This window comes from Buteo buteo, chromosome Z (genome assembly GCF_964188355.1).
Source record: "Buteo buteo chromosome Z, bButBut1.hap1.1, whole genome shotgun sequence".
Taxonomy (NCBI): domain Eukaryota; kingdom Metazoa; phylum Chordata; class Aves; order Accipitriformes; family Accipitridae; genus Buteo; species Buteo buteo.
The window spans coordinates 10418258-10441602 of record NC_134204.1 but is presented as its reverse complement, the minus strand read 5'-3'; the positions used below and the strand labels follow the sequence as shown (position 1 = coordinate 10441602).

At 40.8% G+C, this 23345-nt stretch overlaps 1 protein-coding gene across 1 annotated transcript in view; it reads right to left on the bottom strand.

The window, feature by feature from the left end:
- Nucleotides 1–19221, bottom strand: part of DNAI1 (dynein axonemal intermediate chain 1) — a 136899-nt gene extending 117678 nt beyond the window's left edge. The window contains exons 1-8 of the mRNA XM_075019832.1: nt 19138–19221; nt 17200–17298; nt 16162–16242; nt 14480–14606; nt 13015–13094; nt 12006–12164; nt 10148–10207; nt 7940–8077 (exon numbers count right to left, since the gene is read on the bottom strand). Of these exons, the coding sequence (XP_074875933.1) occupies nt 7940–8077; nt 10148–10207; nt 12006–12164; nt 13015–13094; nt 14480–14606; nt 16162–16242; nt 17200–17298; nt 19138–19221 (828 nt within the window). The remainder of the gene's footprint in view (nt 1–7939; nt 8078–10147; nt 10208–12005; nt 12165–13014; nt 13095–14479; nt 14607–16161; nt 16243–17199; nt 17299–19137) is intronic.
- Between the last annotated feature and the right edge of the window lie 4124 nt (nt 19222–23345).

Here is a 23345-nt window from a genome sequence, read left to right as displayed (position 1 = left end):
GTTTCTGTTCTCTTACACATCCAAGGAAACTTGCACTGCAGGCATTCTGAATTTCCAACCTGAGACTTCACTCTGGACTGAAGATCAGAAGATAAGGCTTACTTTATGTGTTCTCAAAGGTGAATGTTAGATCCTGTCTCTTCTATGATGACACCAAGCTGAGTGGTGTCATGCACAAGTCCATGGGACCTGATGAGATACATCTGAGGGTCCTGAGGGAACTGGTAGATGAAGTTGCTAAGCCACTATCCATCATATTTGAAAAGTCGTGGCAGACTGGTGAAGTACCCAGTGACTGGAAAAGGAGAAAGAAAATGCCCGTTTTTGAAAAGGGAAAGAAGGAAGATCCAGGGAACTACAGGCCAGTCAGTCTCACCTTTGTGCCCAGCAAGATTATGGAGCAGATCTTCCTAGAAACTACACGAAAGCACATGGAAAACAGAGAGGTGATTGGTGACAGCCAACACGGCTTCACTAAGGGCAAATCACGCCTGACAAACTTGGTGGCCTTCTACGACAGGGTTACAGCATTGGTGCATAAGGGAAGAGCAACTGACGTCATCTACCTGGACTTGTGCAAAGCATTTGATACTGTCCTGCACAACATCCTTGTCTCTAAAAGGGAGAGACATGGATTTGACAGGTGGACCACTCAGTGGATAAGGAATTGGCTGGGCGGTAACACTCCATGTTGTGGTCAACTACTTGATGCCCAGTGGAGACCAGTGACAAGTGCTGTCCCCCAGTGTTCTGTATTGGGACCAGTACTATTTCACACCTTTGCTGGGGACATGAACACTGGGATTGAGTGCACCCTCAGCAAGTTTCTGGATGACACCAAGCTGAGTGGTGTGGTTGATACTCTCAAGGGAAGGGATGCCATCCAGAGGGACCTGGACAGGCTTAAGAGGTGGGCCCATGCAAACTTCATGAAGTTCAACGGGGCCAAGCTCAAGGTCCTGCAAATGGGTTGGACCAATCCCAAGCACAAATACAGGCTGGGCAATGAGTGGATTGAGAGCAGCCCTGAGGAGAAGGACGTGGGGGTGTTGGTTGATGAGAAGCTCAATAGGACCCAGCAATGTGTGCTTGCAGCCCAGAAAGCCAACCATATCCTGGGCTGCATCAAAAGAAGTGTGGCCAGCAGGTCGAGGGAAGTGATTCTCCCTCTCTACTCTGCTCTCATGAGACCCCACCTGGAGTACTGTGTTCAGCTCTGGGGCTCCCAGCATAAGAAAGACATGGACCTGCTCAAGTGGGTCCAGACGAGGGCCACAAAGATGATCAGGGGGATGGAGCACCTCCAATATGAAGACAGGTTGAGAGATATGGGGTTCTTTAGCCTGGAGAAGAGAAGGCTCCACGGAGACCTTCCAGCAGCCTTCCAGTACTTAAAGGGGGCCAACAGGAAAGATGAGGAGGGACTCCTTATCAGGGAATGTAGTGATAGGACGAGGGGTAATGGTTTTAAACCGAAAGAGGGTAGATTTAGATTAGGTATGAGGAAGAAATTCCTCACTGTGAGGGTGGTGAGGCACTGGAACAGGTTGCCCAGAGAAGCTGTGGATGTCCCCTCCCTGGAAGTGTTCAAGGCCAGGCTGGATGAGGCTTTGAGCAACCTGGTCTAGTGGAAGGTATCCCTGCCCATGGCAGGGTGGTTGAAGTAAATGACCTTTAAGGTTCCCTCCAACCCAAACCATTCTATGATTCTATGATTCTATAATTTTATATGTTTTTTTGTCAGTGGAAAGTAGGCTTTAAACAAAAAAAAACCCAAACTGTAAAAATACAGAAACAATGTATTATTTAACGGAACTTTTCCTTCAGTGCAGGAAACTGTCCAGATGAATAGAAAGAGGTTTAAGTCAGCATTCGTGTTAGGTAGCTATGCTGTTAGCAATGCAGCCATGAATAACTACATTTTTGACATTAAACTGGATCAGAGTAAGTTATTTTCTCATTGCATCCTGTCCTATTTCAGGTTTGATTTATTTTGCATGTTACTGAAATAAATCTTCAGTGGATGTGAAAGGCCTAATTTATCTTTTTTTAAAAAGATCTGTTTGAAACTCATTTCTTTGTTGTAGGTCAACTCTGGGCTAGCTAGCCAAATGTAATGAGAGCTCATCAGCTAACAAATTTGTTCTGTTTATTTCTGTGCATAAATTATTTTTAGAACAGCAATAATGTTAATTGAATCATATGTAAGATGGATAATGGGCTAGTACTTTGAAAATAAATGTCTCAGTCTTACTCTACTATTCATTAACACTAATTGCTTCACATTTGCCTCTCAGCAGCTGGCCAGTTGCAATGCATAACTCCAGTAAACTGAAGCATGAAAAAAGGCTTCTGCTGTGTATAACTGCATATCTGGAAGTCAAACCCCACCCTAAAACCAGTGCAGTAACTGCTCATACCTCTGGTAATACATATACTGTGACTAGAAGAACTCCTGGCTTGCAAATTAAAAAGCACAGTACAGGGGTGTTGTCAACTGTTGCCCAGCCAACATCTCCATGCACTGCAAACACCCACTGCAAATCCCAAATAAAGTCCCCAGGTTGAATCCTGTCAAGTAGTTACTAATGTCCAGAATTGTACTTGTGTGTTCATTTTCACTCTTTGCTTTTAATTCTGATATGCTGTAAACAGTAGATTAAAGACAAGGGAGACAGTAACAACTCACCCACTCCTAGGGATGACTGGGAACAGGTGAACAATAATGTGAAGGTTAATTGCATTGGAATTTCAGCTGTTATTTCAAAAATAACTGTGGCCACCCAAGAGCTTCCAAATGATAATTATGACCCTGTGAGCTGGGCTGTCTCACCAGGTATATCTCAGAAACGGGTAATGCTATAGAGAGATAGACAAGTCAGACTGGAGATCACATGATTCACAAATGCACATTCCTCTGTTAAATATAATTTTTGTTTAGACTTTTAAGGAAACCGTTCAACAACTTCTTCTTCAGAGGAGATTAGAGACTGTTCAGTGCAGTAAGTTCCAGCTTTAACATATTCCTAACTGGTTCACATCCATCTGTATTTCTGTTGACACTATCCTCTGCCTTAGTAATTCTTCTCCCTCTCTGTTATCTACCTCAGATTCCCTCTCTACCTTTGCATTACCAGATAAATATGCTAAGATTTTTCTAGTCTCTTGTATTCAAGATTTCTATTTCATATATTCTTTTCCATATCTATGCAGGTTTGTAATCTATCATCTTTGAAAAGAGGTGATTAAAATAATATATCCCTGTACTACTCCAGATAAGGTATCACCCCACCTTATAGTATTTCTCTGCTGTCCCTCACACAATATATTCCAGCAATGTACTTGTCTTCTCATAGCCACATTACAACTCACCAACCGATAACACTCATGTTTCTCCCTGTCATTTCAAACTGTAAGCCCTCTCACCTTATCAAAGGTTGCTTTGATACTCCAAAATGCACAGTCTTCCTCTCCACTGTTCCCTCCCAGTCTGTACTAATAACAATTTTTCTGATATATCTAATCATTTCCTAAAGGCACTATAGCAATAGCTTTACAGAATTTCAGCTAGATTACCTTTACTACACTTTCCTTGTTAAGGGAAAACACAACTTTTCTCTTATCAAAGAAAGAGATGAGACTATTTGGAAACAGCTTACCTTTGATAAACACATGCTATTTTACTCCATTTCATATTTACTCCCAATTCTCTGTTCTTTCCCTCCTTATTAATTCTGTTGCCTCATATACTGTTAAAGGTCAGACTAATGGAACCATTTTTACTCCTCTTACATATTATATCCTTGTTATACTCCAGTTACACAGCTCCACCCCTCTTTAGATAGATTCATTAAAAATCCTTACTACCAGACTTGTGATTTCATGCCTTGTCATCTCAGGGTGAGAGGAACTAGCCTGCATCAACTTCATTGCATTAAGCTCTTTGCATTTTGCTTCTACCTCAGATACTGTCATTTCTATGCTCACGCAACAATATGAGGAGGGTTGTACTGGATCAGACCAAGAGTATCTCTGGGCCAGGATCCTCTCTGTAATCAGAGCCATAAGCAGATGGCTCAGGAACAGTAAGAACAGGATAAGCAGATGCAATACTTCTGCCTAGTTCTCTCTGCTTCCAACTACCTTCACCTCAGAAAATTTCATATCATTGCTCTTTGGTATTCTGTGCTCTCCATGTTCTGTTTGCTGCCTTTACTGAAAACTGGAAAAGGAAAAGTTTCAAATGTGGTATCACTGCTCTCGGATGCAGCACATCCTATTCTCTCTAGATCCATTTGAGTGATGAACATATTGAGAGTTTTCCAAGAGTCCCTCATTACACACTCCAGACAAATACTTTCTGTCATTCCAACTTTTATTCACTCATATTCTTCTTTATATCATTCTCATCCTTCCTTCTGCTGGAATCCCTGGTTATCTCCATTCCTTTTTCTGTAGGTTGCCTCTCTCTACTGCTTTGCCAAACCACGACTTCCTTGCTTCTTCTCCTCATTCTTTGGTGCGGTGCATGGCTTCATTCTACTTCTTTTCCCCTAGCGAGGAGCTTCTACTCCACTGTCAAGGCTCTCTTCTCTTCTCTTCTCTTCTCTTCTCTTCTCTTCTCTTCTCTTCTCTTCTCTTCTCTTCTCTTTCCTCTTCTCTTCTCTTCTCTTCTCTTCTCTTCTCTTCTCTTCTCTTCTCTTCTCTGCCTTTGGCCACATTCTTCCATGGATCATGTTCTTCCTCTCCCATTCATCTGTTCTCTTGACCTCTTATTCAGTACCAGCACTGCTTTCTCTTTCTTTTCATCCATTATGTCTTCAATTCCTCATCCGACCCCTACCATCATGTCCAGCTGTGGCTGTAGTTCTTGGATCTTCGCTTTCACAACCTCATACCATAGCAAGAGCTTCCATCAGAGACTCACCCCTGGTAATATCCGCTCATTTTCTCATCTTCTTTCCTTTGGTTGACTCCAGTGCTATCTCAATAGCTACCACAGTCTTTTTCTTCCTAGTACCTAGCCTGACAGAAACAATGATGGAAATCAATCACTGCTTCTAGCCATTGCATCCTTGATCTGGATCAGCCACATGTCCTGGCTGATGTTCCACAGTTCCCCTTCAGCAATGATCAAATGCAGTATGTTCTCAGAAAGTATTTAGCTGAAAAAGCTCTGTTTCAATTACCATGTGTGGTCCAAAGCATGCAACCTCTGAGTTGGAAGCTCCACAAATCCCACTTCTCCATTTGCTGACTCGAGACCAGATGTACAGATTCTGACACCATCAAACTTTAATTTCCATAGACCTACACATGACCAGATGTAATGCCTGTTGTCAGTCTGATCTTAGCCTTGGATTACTTCAGGTTGCCTTTTTCTAGTTAGTGACTGGAAAATTCAGCAAGTTTTTCATACATTTCTAGCTAGTCCACCAGCGTCACAGAGGGCCTCAAATTGGGACACTGGCTCTGCATAAAGAAGCTTTCCTTTCCACTTTTTCAGTGTATTGAGTTTCTAGCTTCCCTGCAAGCCCCCTGGAAAGCGCTAAGAGTGAAAGGCAAAGCACCAAAGGGAAGGATCATGGCTGCCTGGATTTCAGATTCCCACCATTGTCAGTAGAGCACGCAACTGGTTTTTTACAATATGGTTTCACTGGTAGAATTTTTATTTCAGTTTCATTATCAGCTTTTAGCAGTCCACCCTTTAAGCCCATAATTATACCATTGACTTTAGGCTTAATTCTCCAAAACATACTCAGGTGAAAGTTTTATTAGTTTTTGAAAGGACTGTGAATTTCAATGGCACAGTTCACCGGAAGAAGCCTATCAGAACATGTTCCTGGTCTGTTTATACTATAACGCTTTTGATGGCACAGTGCTGCTGGAGTAGCTAAACCAGCCAAATCCTCTACAGTTGAATCAGCCATATGGTATGAAAGTGCTAAAGCCAGTTTCAGGACCCAGCTTCTATTACATAGATGTATCTTAGTTATGTTGATATATTGTCATGGTTTAACCCCAGCCAGCAACTAAGCACCACACAGCTGCTCACTCAGTCCTCCCAGCCCCCCCTCAGTGGGATGGGAAAGAGAATTGAAAACAAGTAAAACTCATGGGTTGAGATAAGAACAGTTTAATAATTTATTACTGTTGTTGTTGATATTGTTGTTGTTGTTATATTATTATTATTATTATTATTATTATTATTATTATTATCGAAAAGGATGATAACAAAAAGAGAGTGAAATATAACCCAAGAAAGACAAGTGATGCACAATGCAATTGCTCACCACTCGCTGACCAATGCTCAGCTAGTCCCTGAACAGCGATCCACCCCTCACTGCCAACTCCCCCCAGTTTATACACTGGGGATGACGTCATGGCCAGTTTGGGTCAGCTGCCCTGGCTGTGTCCCCTCACAACTTCTTGTGCCCCTCCAGCCTTCTTACTGGCTGGGCATGAGAAGCTGAAAAATCCTTTACTTAGTATAAACACTACTTAGCAACAACTAAAAATGTCAGTGTGTTATCAACGTTATTCTCATACTAAACCCAAAACACAACACTATACCAGCTACTAGGAAGAAAATTAACTGTATCCCAGATGAAACCAGGACATATATCTACACCCGTTCTAGGGGCAAGCTAAGAATTGACTCCCATGTCTCTGTATTATAGTTCTCAGTACATTTTGCTCCAGTCATTATAGAAATATTTCGGTTTGCCTTCTAAATCATTTAACTTAGACTAGGGGGGAAAGAAACACCCACAATTCTGTATAGATCCAGCTCTGTTAAACCCTAACAGAAAGTTCCTGAACTCCCTGAAAACATTCTGGAACATGAAGAAAATCTTCCAGGGTTGCTGTGTCATATTCTCAGTGCTGGGATCACATTCTTAAGACGGAGATACTGTCACTTTAGGGGAATGGACTGTGGCATCCCTGCAAGGCACTCATAGGCTACTCCTGAGAGAGCAGCCTGGATTAGGAGTTAGTATCACCCTTACAGAAAGATCACAAGACCAGCTGGGAGCTTGGTAGGAGTTATGATACCTGCTACTCTGGGAAGCCAGACTAATGGAGGCTACTACAGTTCACTAGCCCTTGCCATTCACTCTGGTACTCCATAGGACTCAGAGTGGCTGACCTCCTCTTGGAATGATCACATCAGCATGACTAAGGTATCACCATGCCGTGTAATTACTGATCCTGGCATAACACTTTCAAACACTGGACAGAGAAAATTCTGTCACTTTCCAACTAAAGGAATAAATGATGCATCAAAGATCCCCCAGCAAATTAGGTCAAGCCTCCCAGAATCATTATTCAATTTTAAGTATGTAGGCTTTGATTTCAATTAACTATTATTAACTTTTATATAAATTATGTTATATACCATTTATATGTATATAACTAGCACATATATAAATTATAATTGTACAACATCATTAAAATATAGTCAAATGTGTTTCGCTAGAGTGCTTTAGTAACATTTTGAAAGAATCCTAAATTTCTTTGCCTTCAGATTGCAACATTGTACCAAAAACCTCTGCACCACTTAGAATTTTTTTAAAAGTCACACAGTGTTTCTACTTACTTCATTCTTTTATCCCTCACATGCTAATCAAAAAAGAGACATAAATATGGTAATGCACAAAAAAGAAAGCCAAAAATCTCACCTGGAAATCAGGCTTGAAGACAAGATTATGGCTTCACATTGTTTTGTATTCCCATAAAAAGCACAGCAAAATGGAAATCCTGTTTTGGAAATAACATTCCTAGCAAAAACTAATTTTTGCATTTCTTAAGGTTGTTACTTGTCAGCTGAGACAACTAGCTACATAGCCAGCATGACTTTCTAAATTTCACCTGACTTGTATGATGGATGCATCCACCACCACTCTGAGCAGGCTTCTTCCAGCATTTTGAAACATACCTGTGACTCCAGAGAGGTTAACTTTCTTCCCTTCTTCTTCTCCTCTTCTCTCTTTGCTATTTGAGCTTTTGTTTTTTCTTTCTCTTTTGACCTTTCAATTTTCTGAAGCTCCTCCACATAGGCATCATAGATCTCCCACTGAGAAATAGACAGAGGGAGGATTTATCAGGACCTGATTATACTCCAGAAAACAGCCATCTATCTACACCATCACAAAAATATGATAGTCCTCACAACAGTAACACTGTCACTGGAATCAGCTGAAGACAGCTAGGTTGTTGCACAAAAAGTAAAGGATAGAAGCCCAGGATTTTTAAAGCTTGATGGGTCATGTCTTCCTTTTTAAGAACACATTATTGCATTCTTAACAATTTCCTTCCCCCAACATTCTTCTTGGTGCTTTGACTCCATATCTTTTTTGTAGGATTTTCTGTTTGGCTAATTTACCAGTGTTTAATATGAAACATGCATTAAACATCTGTTTTATGACATTTCTCATGTGGTGTTAGAAAATTAAATTTTAGCTGCTTAACACAATTTAAATCTTGGACTCCAACTCTGCAGCATATGAACAAATGGAAACTGAGAGCAGTTTTACATCATCTGCTACGCCACATGCCATGACTGTCTTACTTGGGTAGATCCAAAAGTAATTTTTGTACTTAAGAATTATTCATTAGTATTGGAGTGCTAGTACTGTATCTGAAGCAGGTACATCACTTTCAGGACAAAATAAAAGCCAATCTAATTCTGACACATCGGCTTAGGAGACAGAGTACAATTCAAACACAAAATATAGACTAGAACACTGGAATAAAGAAAGGTAGCAGAAATCTGTAGCAAAAAAACCTGCACTGTGTTGTAAATTTTCAGGTGGAAATGAGATGGAAAGATGTTCCAAGCATCAGGGAAAAGACAAAGAAGATGTGATGAGAAGAGTAGGAGCAAAACAGAAAACTGAAATAGGAAATCGTGAGTATAAGGAAGAATAAGAAGGAAAAAGAGTTGAGGAAAAAAAGAGCTTACATTAAAAATATTATTTTATATCCACTCAAATTTTCAACAGAATAAAATGAAAACATTTCATGCAAAATTTTGGTAACTGCCTGATTATCTTAAATAGCTCTGTTCTCTCTAATTCTCAGGTCATCTCACTGTCAGAAGAAATGAAAGGAAACTCCAGCTGGAAGGAGGGAAGATCTCAGGCCAATTACTCTGTAATTTCAAGTTCAGGAATAGACTGGGTTACAGTTTTTAATGTGTAAAATGTCATGTAAAATTTTTTTTTTTTTTACATTTTTGAGAGATGGGGGAAATACTATAGGCACATTCCCACTACATAAAACAGAGCTAAGCCTATTGCAATAGGCTTAGAGTGGGCCCTCCACATTCCTTACGCTGTAGTTCTCACTGTGTTCAGCTTCAGGCTGAAAACCTGAAGAAACCTGCTTTCGCATAGAGCTAAACTTAGACAAAGTAAAAAACACAGTATTGCACATATCAAATCCTTAACAACACTCCCCAAAACTCCATGAAACCTTGTGAATTCCCAGCTGTACGAAATCTTCAGAGGTCTCCACTCTTTAAACAGTGCTCAAAGTGGAGCTAGCATGCAGATGTGTCCTAAGTGCTTTTTTGCTATTTTCTTCCTGCATTTTGAGAACCCATTGAATCTGCCTCTGAGGGGATCAGCTGATGGAGGTGTCCTGCAGCTGACCAGGTACTGAATACTGGATCACAGCTCCTCCTAAATAACAGGTCACCCACCACACAGTGATGGAAGGTCTTCAGCAACAGGACAGTCCCCACCCCAAAGAGACACCTGTGCCCAGAGGAGTCAGTGCCTGCAAGCTGCAGCTTACCTCTTGCTGAGTCCAGAACCATTCTCACACTGTGTTTTCCTCATTTCCACTCATTTAAGACTCTCTAAAGCAGACTGGCCAGGGTGGCTGGCAAGCAATAGATCAATTAAAAGCAGCTAACCAAGACACCTGACCTTAGAAATATAAACCATTAGCAAGTTCACCCATTAAGTTAGAAAAGAGGGCCACACTATTTTGCTCTCAGATTTAAACCAGAGATCAAAGCCACAGTATGGGAGTTCGTTCCACTGCAAGGAACACAAACATAGCAATTTGATTTTTTCTTTCTCATATCTCAGTTTCCTAATTATAGTCTAAAAAAACTTTAAAAGTAAAAAGGATATACCTGGTAAGCAGTGGCTGAGAAATTTTTACAAGGTATAGGCTCCGATTGACATGCTCTTTCCTGAATAAAGAAAAAGCATAAAGAAGTGTCATCTTTGCATTGAAAATCTTCGCAGCAACATAGTCCAGCTGTGGAAACAGTCTTCTCATAGAAGGTAGTTAGAATAATATTGATCTAAGATTAATTCAACATCCAAATGACTCCTAGAGCACTGCACAAACATTATCAGTGATCATGCAACTACAGATAGATTTTCTTCTGGACAAAAGAACCTTCTGATTTTTGCTGGCATACTTAAAATATTTAATTTCAGTATTTCATTTTGAAGGAATTGAAATGGTTTGTTTCACCTCTACCATTTGAAACATTCTGCTACCAATTATGGTATTAGTTATGGTATCCTAGCAAATCTGAAAAGTTTTGACCTATATATTAGAAAAACATTTGGGTACAGCAGTCAAAACAAAAGAGTTGAACATAATGATAACCTATAAACAATTCATTTGATGTTACTGAAATAATATTTTTATCACCCTTACATCAACATTCTGAAATAAATAAATTCATTTCTGTGAAACTTTCATTTCATGGAACAGCTTTTTCATTCAAAAAACTGTTGTGTCAGGACATTTTTAAGAAGTTGCCTGTAGCATTTCACTGACCTCTGAAATGAAGCACTCTCAGACGTGGAAACTGCACATCCTGTACTGCACACAGCAGTAGTTCACAACTATTTAAGGTCTATATTCTGCTATCAAAGGCAGAATCACACAGAGGCACACATGCCTCTCCTAGCAAAATCAATGGGGAGAGAATATGCAGATCTGGGTACAGAGAAACAACAAATTCTGTGGCCTCTGCAGGGATTTTTGAAAGATGCAGAATCTTCGCTCAGACATTGCAGTAAGCACCCCACTGTTGGAAAAACTCTCCTGAGATTCTGCATCTCTACTAGTGGGCAGAGATGGTATACCTTCTGGGAGATAGTACCTCCAGCAACACAGTAGCTCTTAGATCTCTCCAAGCCCATCAGATGTAAAGGCACCTCACTTTAGGTGTAATGGCTGCAAGGCAGGCAGGCTCTCTGGATGAGCTATATATACTCTGATACTAGGGCAGCAAGGAAAACGAGAATTTTCTGAAACTTGTTTGTCTGATTCAGAAAGCTCCTTTTTGAGCATTCAGCTGTGGGCCAACATCACCAGTATTGCTCAGTCAGAAGACCCCGTGAAGACACACTCACTGGGAATAGCTGCAGGCTCAGGGAAAAGCTTAGGAAAGGAACATAAGGTCTTGGGTCTGTACTGACTGGAAAGTACATGCACAGAGTGGGAGGGAGATGTACCATGTAGAACCAGTAAAGATTTGTCATACTTACATTGGTCTTCTACTGCAGTACCTGTGCTTAACAGAAGCATAAATACCTTTATGCTTTTAATATAGGGGTGGGCACTTATATCGCTGTTCTATGGGTAAGAATTGAAGTATAAGGCCATAGAGGAACTCTGTGGCAAAAGGAAATTGAATTCATGGATTCCAAGCCCTCAGCCCTGCTACCCTAACCCTTGCTCTATACTTTTTCAGATGAGAAAATAGACATGAAAAATGTCATATCCAAGTAGAGTTTTAAGGATTTACGGTAGCACCAAAACTTCTTGTAGGCTGTCCAAGAGTCCATGAGGCAAGAATTTTTCTGTCTCCATTTTCATCACCTCAAATGCTTTACCATAGTAAAACACTGGGTTTTTTTCTCCTAATAGTATCTACAGAGATCATAGGATATGACACAAATGCAGATGATCCACATGCCCTCCCAAAGGAAACATCCTCCAAGTCACTGAAGGAAATGGCAGCATACCCGCATAGGGTTGTTGAGCGTCCCCGAAGCTCTCTCAATGAAGTTGAACTGGTTTGCAAGTTTCTGCTCCTTCACTCTTGGGGGAGGAGGCTCTTCTGCCTCTGCTGCCTCAGCTACTTCTGCTGTTCCTGACTCCTCTGCCTCTTCCTCTCCAGCAGCCTGTAAGAAAATAGAGCAGTGACTCCACCCAGAGAGAACCAGACATCTCTTTCCTACTTCAGAAGCACTTCTTCTTGGACACTTGGATTTCTGCTGCCTGGTGAAGGAGACTAATTGAAGATTCAATATTTAAGATGGAAATTAGGAGATTTCCAGCAATCAGAGCAAGGACTTTCTGGAACGGTATCTAAACGGCAATATGGGAAACCAGGAAGTAAAGTTACTTTAAAACAAAGCTTGACATGAGTGAGATGATAATATAGCACAACTGACTTTGATGAAGAGGACGCAGGGATCAGAAGACTGTGTTAAGAGTCCTACTACCCTGTGTTTTCATTTCCTTGGAGGCAGTGATCTTTATCTGAAACTTGTCTGAACCAGATTCCAGGGTCTGACACTGTGTGGATAAGAACAAACTTCTCTCAGCATACTCCTTTCCTGATCAGCCAACTGCCTTTAAATCAGGCCACTGCTTATTTCATGTAGTTATGCCTGCTGCTTTCACCCCTCCACATTTTGTTTTTCACCAATTTCTCTTTCAGGAACGGACATGCTGTCCAGGAAGATTCCAGATCCCAGCAAATTACACTGTGTCTTGATATAATATCTGGATAAAGATAGATCTGGTGTGAGAGACCTCATCCTCCTACATAGCTTCTCCAAACCGAAAAAAGGTAGCAGGACCCCAGCTGTGCAGTAGAATCTGCAGGATCTCACCTACAGCAAAGACATCTCAGGCATAAAAGAATCAATCCCAGAAGCTTCTCAGCAAGCCCATTTTATAATAAAGGAATTTCAAATCTAATATTAAAAATAAAATGGATGCTCTCAGCTGCCTATGGACAATTACCTGAGTATCTCCTGTGCTTTCTTCATCTTTAATCTCTGCCTCTTCAGATGTTACTGCAGAAGTCTCAACAGAAGCCTCTTCTGATAATAGAAAGAGTAAGTGAATAAGCCTAGGATAATAGGACATAGTATCCCATATTCTGCAGATCTGTCTGTCTTCTGAAGCATTAATATACAGATGCATCCTTTTCTGATGCTATCTCATTAGACAACACAGTAACCAATCCCCAGTTTGGACAGTGATTGTTTGCTCAAAGCCACAAAAGCAGCCAATTACTAGAATGAAACTGCGGTAATCCTGGCTGGACTGAAATAAAAAATCTGATTTCAACTCAAATCAAACTTCTGAAATCCATTTCTCATCTGAGTAACTTTGTTTCTGGGTATCCCTTCAGCTCTGGACCCTTATGCCCTCCAAAAAAGGCTGCAATTATGTACAACAATGAATAATGTTTTCAAGACACATAGGAGCTATAACATGGTTTGTTCTTGTTCATATGGATAAAAATGAATATAATAGTCTTGTTAGAGAATCATGGATGTCTACATTCCAATCACAGCCTTGAGTGTGTAGTCATGCTAGCACCAAGCTGCTTGAAACTAGCTGGTTAGGAATCTACGAAAAGCACTGCCAACAACAACAATCCATGCTTTCATGGCACTGAAGATCCCATTCAGCACTTTCTCCTACTTCAAATCACCATGCACATTTTGTTAAGTGTGAAATAATAGAGGCACTGACCCTCAGAACCTGCAAGTAAGAACTATTCTCAGGAGCTTATCCAGTGTTATTGCGCCTGTCATTTACCACCTTGAAAGGACACTCTTTGTGATACAACTTTTTTCACAAACAGCGGGTATATGAGAAAATCACTAGGCAGTGCATCTCTCCCTGCTGAAAATTCAAACCTAGAACTCTTTACTAACAACAGGGCTTTTCAGCCTCTGATTAAGGTGTCTTTTTGCCTGAAAACCTTAAGAATGGTGGTAGTAACTCAGATCAAAGGTCCAGCTAGCTCGACATCTTGTATCTCACATTGTCCAGAAGTACGTGTGCTGGTAAGAGTGTAAGAATTGGTGAAGTATATGATAGTTTCCTGAACGATCACTCAGCCTCCAAACATTTCAGCTTTAATACTTTAAATCATGGCTGAAACTTTGAAAGCAGGCTAAGAAGTTTAGACATGAATATCCTATTGATGGTAGTGGAAGATGTTTAAAAGACACTAAACAGCTCTGAAAATTTCAGTGTTAGTGTTCACATGGCTCAAAAAGTGTGCAACGTTTTCTACACTGTGGCAAATATCTGGCTGATTGTTTTTTCTCTTTTTGTTTCCTGAAAAGGATGCAAGCCAAAATAGGAGGTGTTCAACTCTATGGATATGAAGCATGATCATTGCCTCATGTTGAGTAAGTGGTACCAGTGCCTAGCTGAAAATGATTGTGGTTTCAGATAATAAACCTACCCACTGCAGTACTTAATCTGATCTTCTGCCGTCTGCCTTCATCTGAATCTTTCAGTATCATGTTTCCATTCAAGGAGAAGTGAACGGCCATTTGATCCACATAGCTTATTGGCTTGTATGTTCGCTTCTACAAAGAGGAAAAAAACAACAAAATCAGCATGGAAAAAAAGAATGTTTAAACCATGTAGCCTAAATTTCTAAAGCTAAGAAGATCCATACTGATAAATATAGGTTTGTTATTGGCATATTTACACTGAATTTCTTCTAGCAGGTATTTATATCTCAGGACACTGAGAGCCATAAATTAAAAATACAATGAAAAGAAGCAAGAACATGAAACCTGTAGTTCTCCAACACTACCACAGCAAGTGAGTTTAAATATAGTTCTAGCGGACCTCTACTACACAGCACTCCCTAAAAGACTCTCATCTCCTGTTGTGCTGAGATCCCTGAATGAGTTGCTATACCTACACAAGACCAGGACCATACATAGAGAGCAGCTCTGATCTGGAGACAGTACAGGCTCTTAGCACCATGCCCAGGTTATAAGCACTGCACTAATTCTGTTACTTGATGTTGATTGGCACTTACTTGTGGACCACGATACAGTGCAGGCATGCACCTAGGCTCAAACTGTGTATTTAAATTTTGAGCTGCACCTAAAACCAGTCAGAAGCCACTGCAGACCACAGATGCTTCAATAGTTTCTTCTTAAAAACATGACTGCTTTCTGTACCAATGACAGCATAGCATCGAGCCCACTTCAGTCACTGTGGAGGATTTGAAGATATGGATCATTAATCCCCTGTTTCTATCCCATAAATATGGAAAACATCAATTCCACATAGAAGAGAAAGTTACCTTATTTGCTTCCACAAGACTGATTTCCTTTCTCTGGTGATCTTATGTAATGGTCAAACTAGTTACAGCAGCACAGACATGAGACAGGCTTGGGAATATTTCACATGGTTGTCTGTTCCCTGCCAAAGATTGGGGATAATCCAGTGCTGGAGCTGGAGGAGCTGTCCCTGTGTCCTTTCCTTCAGGGAGTGTAACCCTTCCAAAGGAGGAGTGGGAGGCAAAGCCATCATTCCACTCTCCCCCTGCGACAGTCTCTGCTGCTAGCTATACATGCTAGCAGGAGGAGGCTGCTCCAGGGTAAAGCAGCATATGCTCTGCACACACAAATGTGAAGGTGTGACTCTTGGATGTTTCCTGGCAGTCTTTGATGCACCCTCCCTTGCTCACTCCTACTCATCCTGAATAGAGTTCTTGCGAGTGATTTCACAAAGCACATTTCTAAGGTTTCCTGTAATTCAAACAACTGAATCTTGATGTGATGGTACTGAGGCATAACTGTCTTACAGATTGAGTAAAGCATTGCCTTGTGTCCTCTAACCACCACAGAACGGAAAAAGTTATGGCGTGAGATTAGCAGCACTTAATTATGTTCACTGCCAGATCCTGTTGAGTAATTGTGATATCCTACTTCTGCATTAATATGTCAATGCTTTTAGACTTTTACCTTCTGCAAAAGCCCTTTAGGAACCATTGGCAGTAAATATGTAACAAGATGAAGCCGCATTAAAAGGAAATTTACCTGGTTATAAATCAAAGGAAAACACAAACCCTGTTAATTGCAAAAAATCTCATCCTGGTTTTACAGGTCATGCCACACTTACTTTAAAGCTGTATCTGACGATATTCTGGGGAGCATGGGGATTATTAGCTGTCAGGATGCGTGTAAATTCCTCTTTTAGTTCCTTTGGAATGCAAACAAAGTAATATTGTAAATAAAACTCCACTATTAATACAACATACAGCATAGAAAAATCACCAGGTTTATGCTCAGTTCTATGATGTTCAGTTTGCTGCAGATACCTCATGTGCAGCTGATGCCTCCACAAGAACAATGCTTGGAGCCAAGCTAGCTCAGAGTGGAATCCAGAACAGTCATCCTACTTCCTACCATAGTATTTTAATGGGCTTTCTTGAATTCTTTAGCTGTCATGTTAGTTCTTATCTAAGCTATGGTAGCACTTGAAAAATGCTAGCTGTATTCTATAGGGCAAGAAAGACAGCCTGTGTCTTGAAGCATACACTGTCCAAAAATAAACAGTGAGAACAATAAGCTCAGTAGCAGTGCTTGCAGGATCGACAACTGTGAACAAAAAACGGTACTGTTGTTAACTGTTTTCAATACCTGAGTGGGGGGAAGTACATATAGCTTCCCTTTGAGAGCTACTTGGAGGACAGGGAGCAATACTAAAGTTTACAAGGCCGTGAGAAGAGAGAGATAACTGCACTTGGAAGGGTGACTGACTGCAATCCTACTGAACCAATCTGAGAAGAAATGGCTATAAAACTGTGGGACACCTCCCTGTCCTGTGTATCACACAGAGGCACCTGAAAAGCTCAGGGTTGGCTCTGAGGTCCTCCTTATCTGAGTGAAGCCCCAGCCGCATTGCGCTCTTCAATCAACTCCATGCAGTTACATTGTCTTAAGCCTAGAACTGTGTTTCAAAGCTTCAAAGTTTCAAATGTGTTCCCCATTTTCCTGCTGAAAGCCATTTCAGTTTATGCTGCAGACACTGTACTTTAGCAGGTACTGGAGTTTTGCTCTCGCAGAATTTCCTCCAAAACAAACGGATGAGAGGTAGGCTTTGGCTTAGGGAGTTCTGTACACATCTCGTAACAACCACAGGTACTGTTGTACTCACAGCTTCAGTCAGCTCCAGTTGATCTGGGGGTTTGACTAGAGTCTTTGCTGCCGCCCATTCATCTACCCCTTCTCCTGCTTCAGTGGAGACATCTTCATCCTAGCACAGCAATGACAAGCCCATTAGTGCACCAAGACCGTGATTGTTTTGCCCCCTCCAAAACCAGCACTTCTCCAGGCATGGAACAAGGAGGAAAAAAAAAACATTCCCCCAACCATCTGTGCTTTCAGCATAGCAGATAAACCCAAACGGCAGACCCAAATCTGAAGATTGTTGAATGGCTACACTTGCCTGCAAGAGTTCAGTGGGTTGGAGGAGCTGCTGTCTGAAGAGAATTCCTAGCCTGTAACAAAACTGGAGTAACTCCAGTAACAAAACTCATGTAATTGCACTTCAATTTCAGTTTAAAATTGGCAGTTCTATTTCTTTTGACCATGTAACACCCAAATGAGCCATACTTTAGGACTACTCAAGGGCACAAGTCAAGGACCTGCAATTACTTCTGAAGTGCTATTCTATAAGGTACACTTAGGAATTAGTTCAAGATACAAAGCTGCAAAGATGCAGCTCCTGGAGGAATGTCAACCATTTTCTTGCAAAGGCCAGCAGGTCTGCATTCTCCCAACACAGACAGATGCTCCTTTTGGGCTGGGCTTGTGTTGATGTCATGATATAATAGCATTAAGAGGAAAATTAATCACTGCAAGGATAAATTTCAATTAATTGTCATTACAGATAAACTGCCAGAACACAAAGTTGCTGATTAAAATGTTTAACTGCTCCAGGCAAAATTTCTCCCTCAGTTTGAAATGTGTAATGGGTTGATTTAAAATAAATCAATCATTCCTTTAAATACAGTTCTCTCAGGTCTGCTAAACTTTATAGCCATACAGAGCTGCCAATGAGTCCAGGGTATAAGTGAATGCTGGTTGCAGGTACAGGGACTGGACTCAGCAAAGCTTTGCTATCTGCAGAGCACCACAAAGGTAAAAAGCACAATGTTGTGTAAAAACATGCAGTGGCTGAAAGAAACACAGAATTCTGCATATGCCAGGCACCCAGGGAAAGTCACAGGCTGCAGGCTTTTTTTCCCCCAGGGTGCTGAAATGAAGCAAGCTGTAAGGAAGGTCAGGAGCTCTGATACACAAGAGACTATGACAGCAGAACAGTTTGTGATTTAACACTCCCCACATGAACACCTGCTTGCAGGACATTTATCATACACAATTCCATGCCACTTAGTTCAGTAGCTGTTTTCCCTAGTGAATCAGATAAAAAGTGTTGTGGGTTTAACATTTTTATTTATGTTTTTCACTTAAAAGTAAGTAACTTTTCACTTTTAAAGGGTCAAAAGAGGAACATTTAACAAGACTGCGATTTGTCCTAAAAAGTGAAAAGCTGTTTATCACCATGCCTCTTTAAAGACATGTAAACTGTCCTTCTTCCATCCATGCCAATGGAGCTAAATAGGAGGAAGGTAGATTAAATAAGGGTATTCTAAGCATTTATTTGCTCAACAGTAAAACCATTATCATGAGGGTTACAGTCAAAAAGTTAACACTATTTTCTCTAATGCTTGTATTTCTATGTTAATTAAGTGAATATGGGCTATGTTTTGAATTTTCTAAACTGAGCAGGCAGTTTTCTCACAGTCTGTGTCAGCTTATATTTTGGAATTTACATCCCAAACATTTTAGTTTAATCTTTTCATACTGCATTTTACCTAAACTGTACTTTTGTTTTAGCTGTCATTTTTATTCTAACTTGCTAGTGTAATTCCCTCCTCAGTGGAAATCTAGAGCAACCCCTTACTGCTAAATCAATTGGAATGTTTCCAATTCTATAAAACAAGCCATTGTTCAGACTGAATCTAGTTTGCATCTCACAGATAAAGAAGTAAAAAAAATCTTTTAAGACTCATGGATTTGTGGATCTTACCCGTTTTTTAGATACAGCTTTAGCAGGCCTTGGTGGTACTGCCTTTCCTCCTGAAGGTCCACTTTGGCCCTGAAGCAAGAACATACCCAGTGTAAACCTTCAAAGTTCCTTGTTTCCTAATTTAACCAAAGCAGAATAAAAGTTTAATGTGCTTATTAATGTTTGCTCCAATGCTATGTTTCAAAAGCCACATATACCAGTATGTTGTCTATAAATCATTTGAATGAAAGGCAGTCACTTTCATAATACAAGACAGCAGTTTATCAACATGAAGAAACGCTAGGCTTTATACTTGTTACTGCCTATCTGTGATACACCTAAATGTCACACACACAGGGTTCTAGGGCCTTACTCAAACACACAGAAAGGCTGCTCTTGACCCAAATGCTTGCATGTCACAGTGAGCCTGGATATAGCAGATCTACACCTACAAAGCCATGAGTGTTGAAAAACTGTGGAAAACACTGATGAGCAGCTGGGAGGTTAACCACTGCCAACCTCCCTGAACATAGCACAGCACAGAAAAATTTTTATGACAGGCTTTAGGAAAACAATGAAATAGTTGTTTACAGGGAGTCTTACACAATATTTCCAAGGAAGATTACCCAAAGGTTAAGGAATAACAGAAGGGCATCAGTGACAAACGTTTGTGAAAAGTTTACAGAAAGTGGGAGAGGAAATGAAGAGGATGCTTTTGAGAAGACACTGAGGGACAGGCAGGACCAAGAACCCAGAAGGCAGAGGGAGAGAAAGCTGATAAATCAAACAAAGGAAACAACATTAGAAACCTTGGCAAGAACAGTTTCAGGATGAATCCCAGATAACATTCGATGGGATGGATGGGAAAACAGAGGAGTTACTTGGAAAAAGTGTTTGACTTTGTGAACAGGAAAGAAGGGGATACTAGAGAAGAGAGAAGGAAAACGAAGGGGTGGGGGAGCAAGTTCTCATGGGTTTATTGATTTTCTTTAGAAGAACATTAGAGTGTGCTTTCAGCTCAGATCAAAGGTCCACCTAGCCAAGTGTCTCTCTCCAACAGTATTTAAAAAAAACAAAACAAAAGGTATCTATGGAGCTTTCTCCAGGATGCCCTCTCAGCTTGCCACAGGGACTTGAATCAGAAACGCTATCCTTTTTACTTCATATCAGTGAAGCTTTTTCTACACAAATTTATTCAGTCATTTTGCAATCCATGCACATTTTTAGCATGCACAACTTCCACAGCAAGGACTCCCATGGTACAACTATACGCTAATGCGAAGAACTGCTTCTTGTTTTTTAAGTCTGCCACTTGCTGCTTTCATTAGGTTTTCCTAGTTCTTCTACTGGAAAGCCCAGCTTTATCACATTATGGGTTTTTCATCCCCTTTTTCATACCTCTTATGGACACCTTAAGGAGCATGAGTCTCTACAGATTCCTAGACTTCTCTTATGATTCCCCTTCACTATGAAAATTAAATACTCACTTCAACCATCTGCTTCCTATGTACTAAACAATTAAGCAGTCATAGCGACTTTGACCCAGTATCCCCAAGCCTTGTTTTGCAAGGCCCTTTACTTGTCAAGACTTGACAATAAGAATTCAGAAAAGAAATATTTTCAGAGGAGAATGTAGCAGAGATGTGAGGCTGTGACTTTCAGTGTCGTTTCTCTTTGTACAAGCTAAGCCATGTAAAACTGCTGTTACTAACAAGGTGTCAGGGATTATTATTTTTCCAGAAGATACATATTAAAAGCTATGAAAAATGAGCAGACCGATACATTTCTATGCTTAGAAAATGTGTCTCACTTTGAAATACAAATTGTTGTGGCTCAAGTGGAGAAAATAAAGAGTTATGACATTTCCTTTATAATTCAACTGTGGGCTGGTAGCACAGCAGAGCAGAGCCCTAGGAGCCCCGGCGTCACAACCACTACTGAGACCGCTGGATTACACAGCTGGCCTGTCTCCCCCATGTGATTGCTTAACAATGGGCAACAGAGCATTGTATCCTGCAAGGACCATGCTACACGTGAATTAGATGTGATTTAAGCAACAAAAATGAAAACAGATTTTCAGAGCAGAATTTTATTCAGATCCAAATCAAAATCAAACTCTTAATTTTAAAAATGAAACAAAGCCTACTCAATATTACCCTTTGTAAATGAGTCTATAAAAGCATTTATCCAGCAGCAAAGGCATTGACAAGGCAATTTGAGGGTAATTGGTTTTGGCAGTTGCACAGATTTCAATTAACATAATCCAAAGAACCACCTGTGAGTAAGTATCTGCAATTGTATTAAAATCCAAAAGTGACACTGATGAAAAGCTAGAGTTAGGGTGCACTGGAAAGAAGCAGCACAAACCCTGCTCTGCTCTCCACACCATAAAGGGTTTGTAGGTAGAGCATGAGTGAGTCTCCTAATCAAGCAGGGAACTATGGCTAATTTGCTTTATTTCTTTTGTCTTTGTATAGTACCGTCATGGTTTTACAACTGTAACTTAATGATATAGTACAGGCCTGGTATGATAGAGAGACCCTGAGGAGACCCAGGATGTGGCATAGCGGAGTACAGGCAGGGTATAAGAGATGGGGCATAGGCTTGACATCGGAGACCCCACAGCTGTAAGCATCTCACCACGGGCCAGTTAGAGAAATGCAGATCTGCAGACAGGGGAACTGGACAAAGCTGGATTAAGGGGTTGTCCTGGTTTCAGCTGGGATAGAGTTAACTGTCTTCCTAGTAGCTGGTACAGTGCTATGTTTTGAGTTCAGTATGTGAAGAATGTTGATAACACTGATGTTTTCAGTTGTTGCTAAGTAGTGTTTAGACTAAAGTCAAGGATTTTTCAGCTTCTCATGCCCAGCCAGCGAGAAAGCTGGAGGGGCACAAGAAGTTGGCACAGGACACAGCCAGGGCACCTGACCCAAACTGGCCAACAGGGTATTCCATACCATGGGACGTCCCATCTAGTATAGGAACAGGGAAGTGGGGGAGGGAATCGCCGCTCGGGGACTAGCTGGGTGTCGGTCGGCGGGTGGTGAGCAATTGCCCTGTGCATCATTTGTACGTTCCAATCCTTTTATTACTACTGTTGTCATTTTATTAGTGTTATCATTATCATTATTAGTTTCTTCTTTTCTGTTCTATTAAACTGTTCTTATCTCAACCCATGAGTTTTACTTCTTTTCCCGATTTTCTCCTCCATCCCACTGGATGGTGGGGGGGGGGAGTGAGCGGCTATGTGGTGCTTAGTTGCTGGCTGGGGTTAAACCATGACAGGGGTAACAAAGAAAACAAAACAACAGTATCTAGCGCACTAAAAAAGCATCATATACAGTAACATCAGGTGTAATGTGAAACACCAGACCAATGAAAAAAGAGAAACCCGTGAAAACGTGTTAGCTAACTTATAAAAGAAACTCCAAGTGGATCCTAGAGTGAAGAAAAAAACATCCACATGGACATGTTATCTTTCCCAGTGAAGTACCCCAGATGCTGACACCTTGCCATAACATCCCTACCAACACCGCCAATGACAGCAAAATGAAACCATCAACCTTGGGAACTAGACAACAGGACGAAGGGTGAGCACAATACCAAAAAAGGGGTGGAAACTGAGAAGCTTGCATGCAACAATTTTAACTGCATTATTATTATTACTATTATTATTATTATTAATGATCTTTTTTCACAGAAATACTTCTTATTTTCTGTAATAATTACATCTGGACTGATAATAATGTTTAGAGTAGGATTTCAGTCACACTTACATTAAATTCTTAGCTTTATATATATAAGGTGCGCCTCCTCTTTGCCCATAAACAAGATTTTGAGTGTAACAAAGTTTACAGACTATTTAAAAAAAGAACCAGGCTCTTAACTTTGTCTTAACTTTGATCCCATGCATGTTTTTACCCTTTATCAAAGGGTAGCTGAGAGTACCACATGCAGTTGTGTACAACTGGGAGAGGGTGTTCAAGGGAGGGGTCTCATTGCATCAGTTGGTGGGATTTACCGCCCTTCTCCATTTGCTTCATTCCTACTTTACTGCCAGACCCCACTCTCTGACTGTGGCAGCTTGCTTCAGGGCTCCCTGGGAACTAAGTGAAATAGTTCCCCACAGCAGGGAGCAAGAACATCACTGGCAGGATAGTTATAAAATTGCACTTATTATCTCTAGTATTTTGAACTAAAAAAATCCAACTGCCCTCTCCAACCTGAAC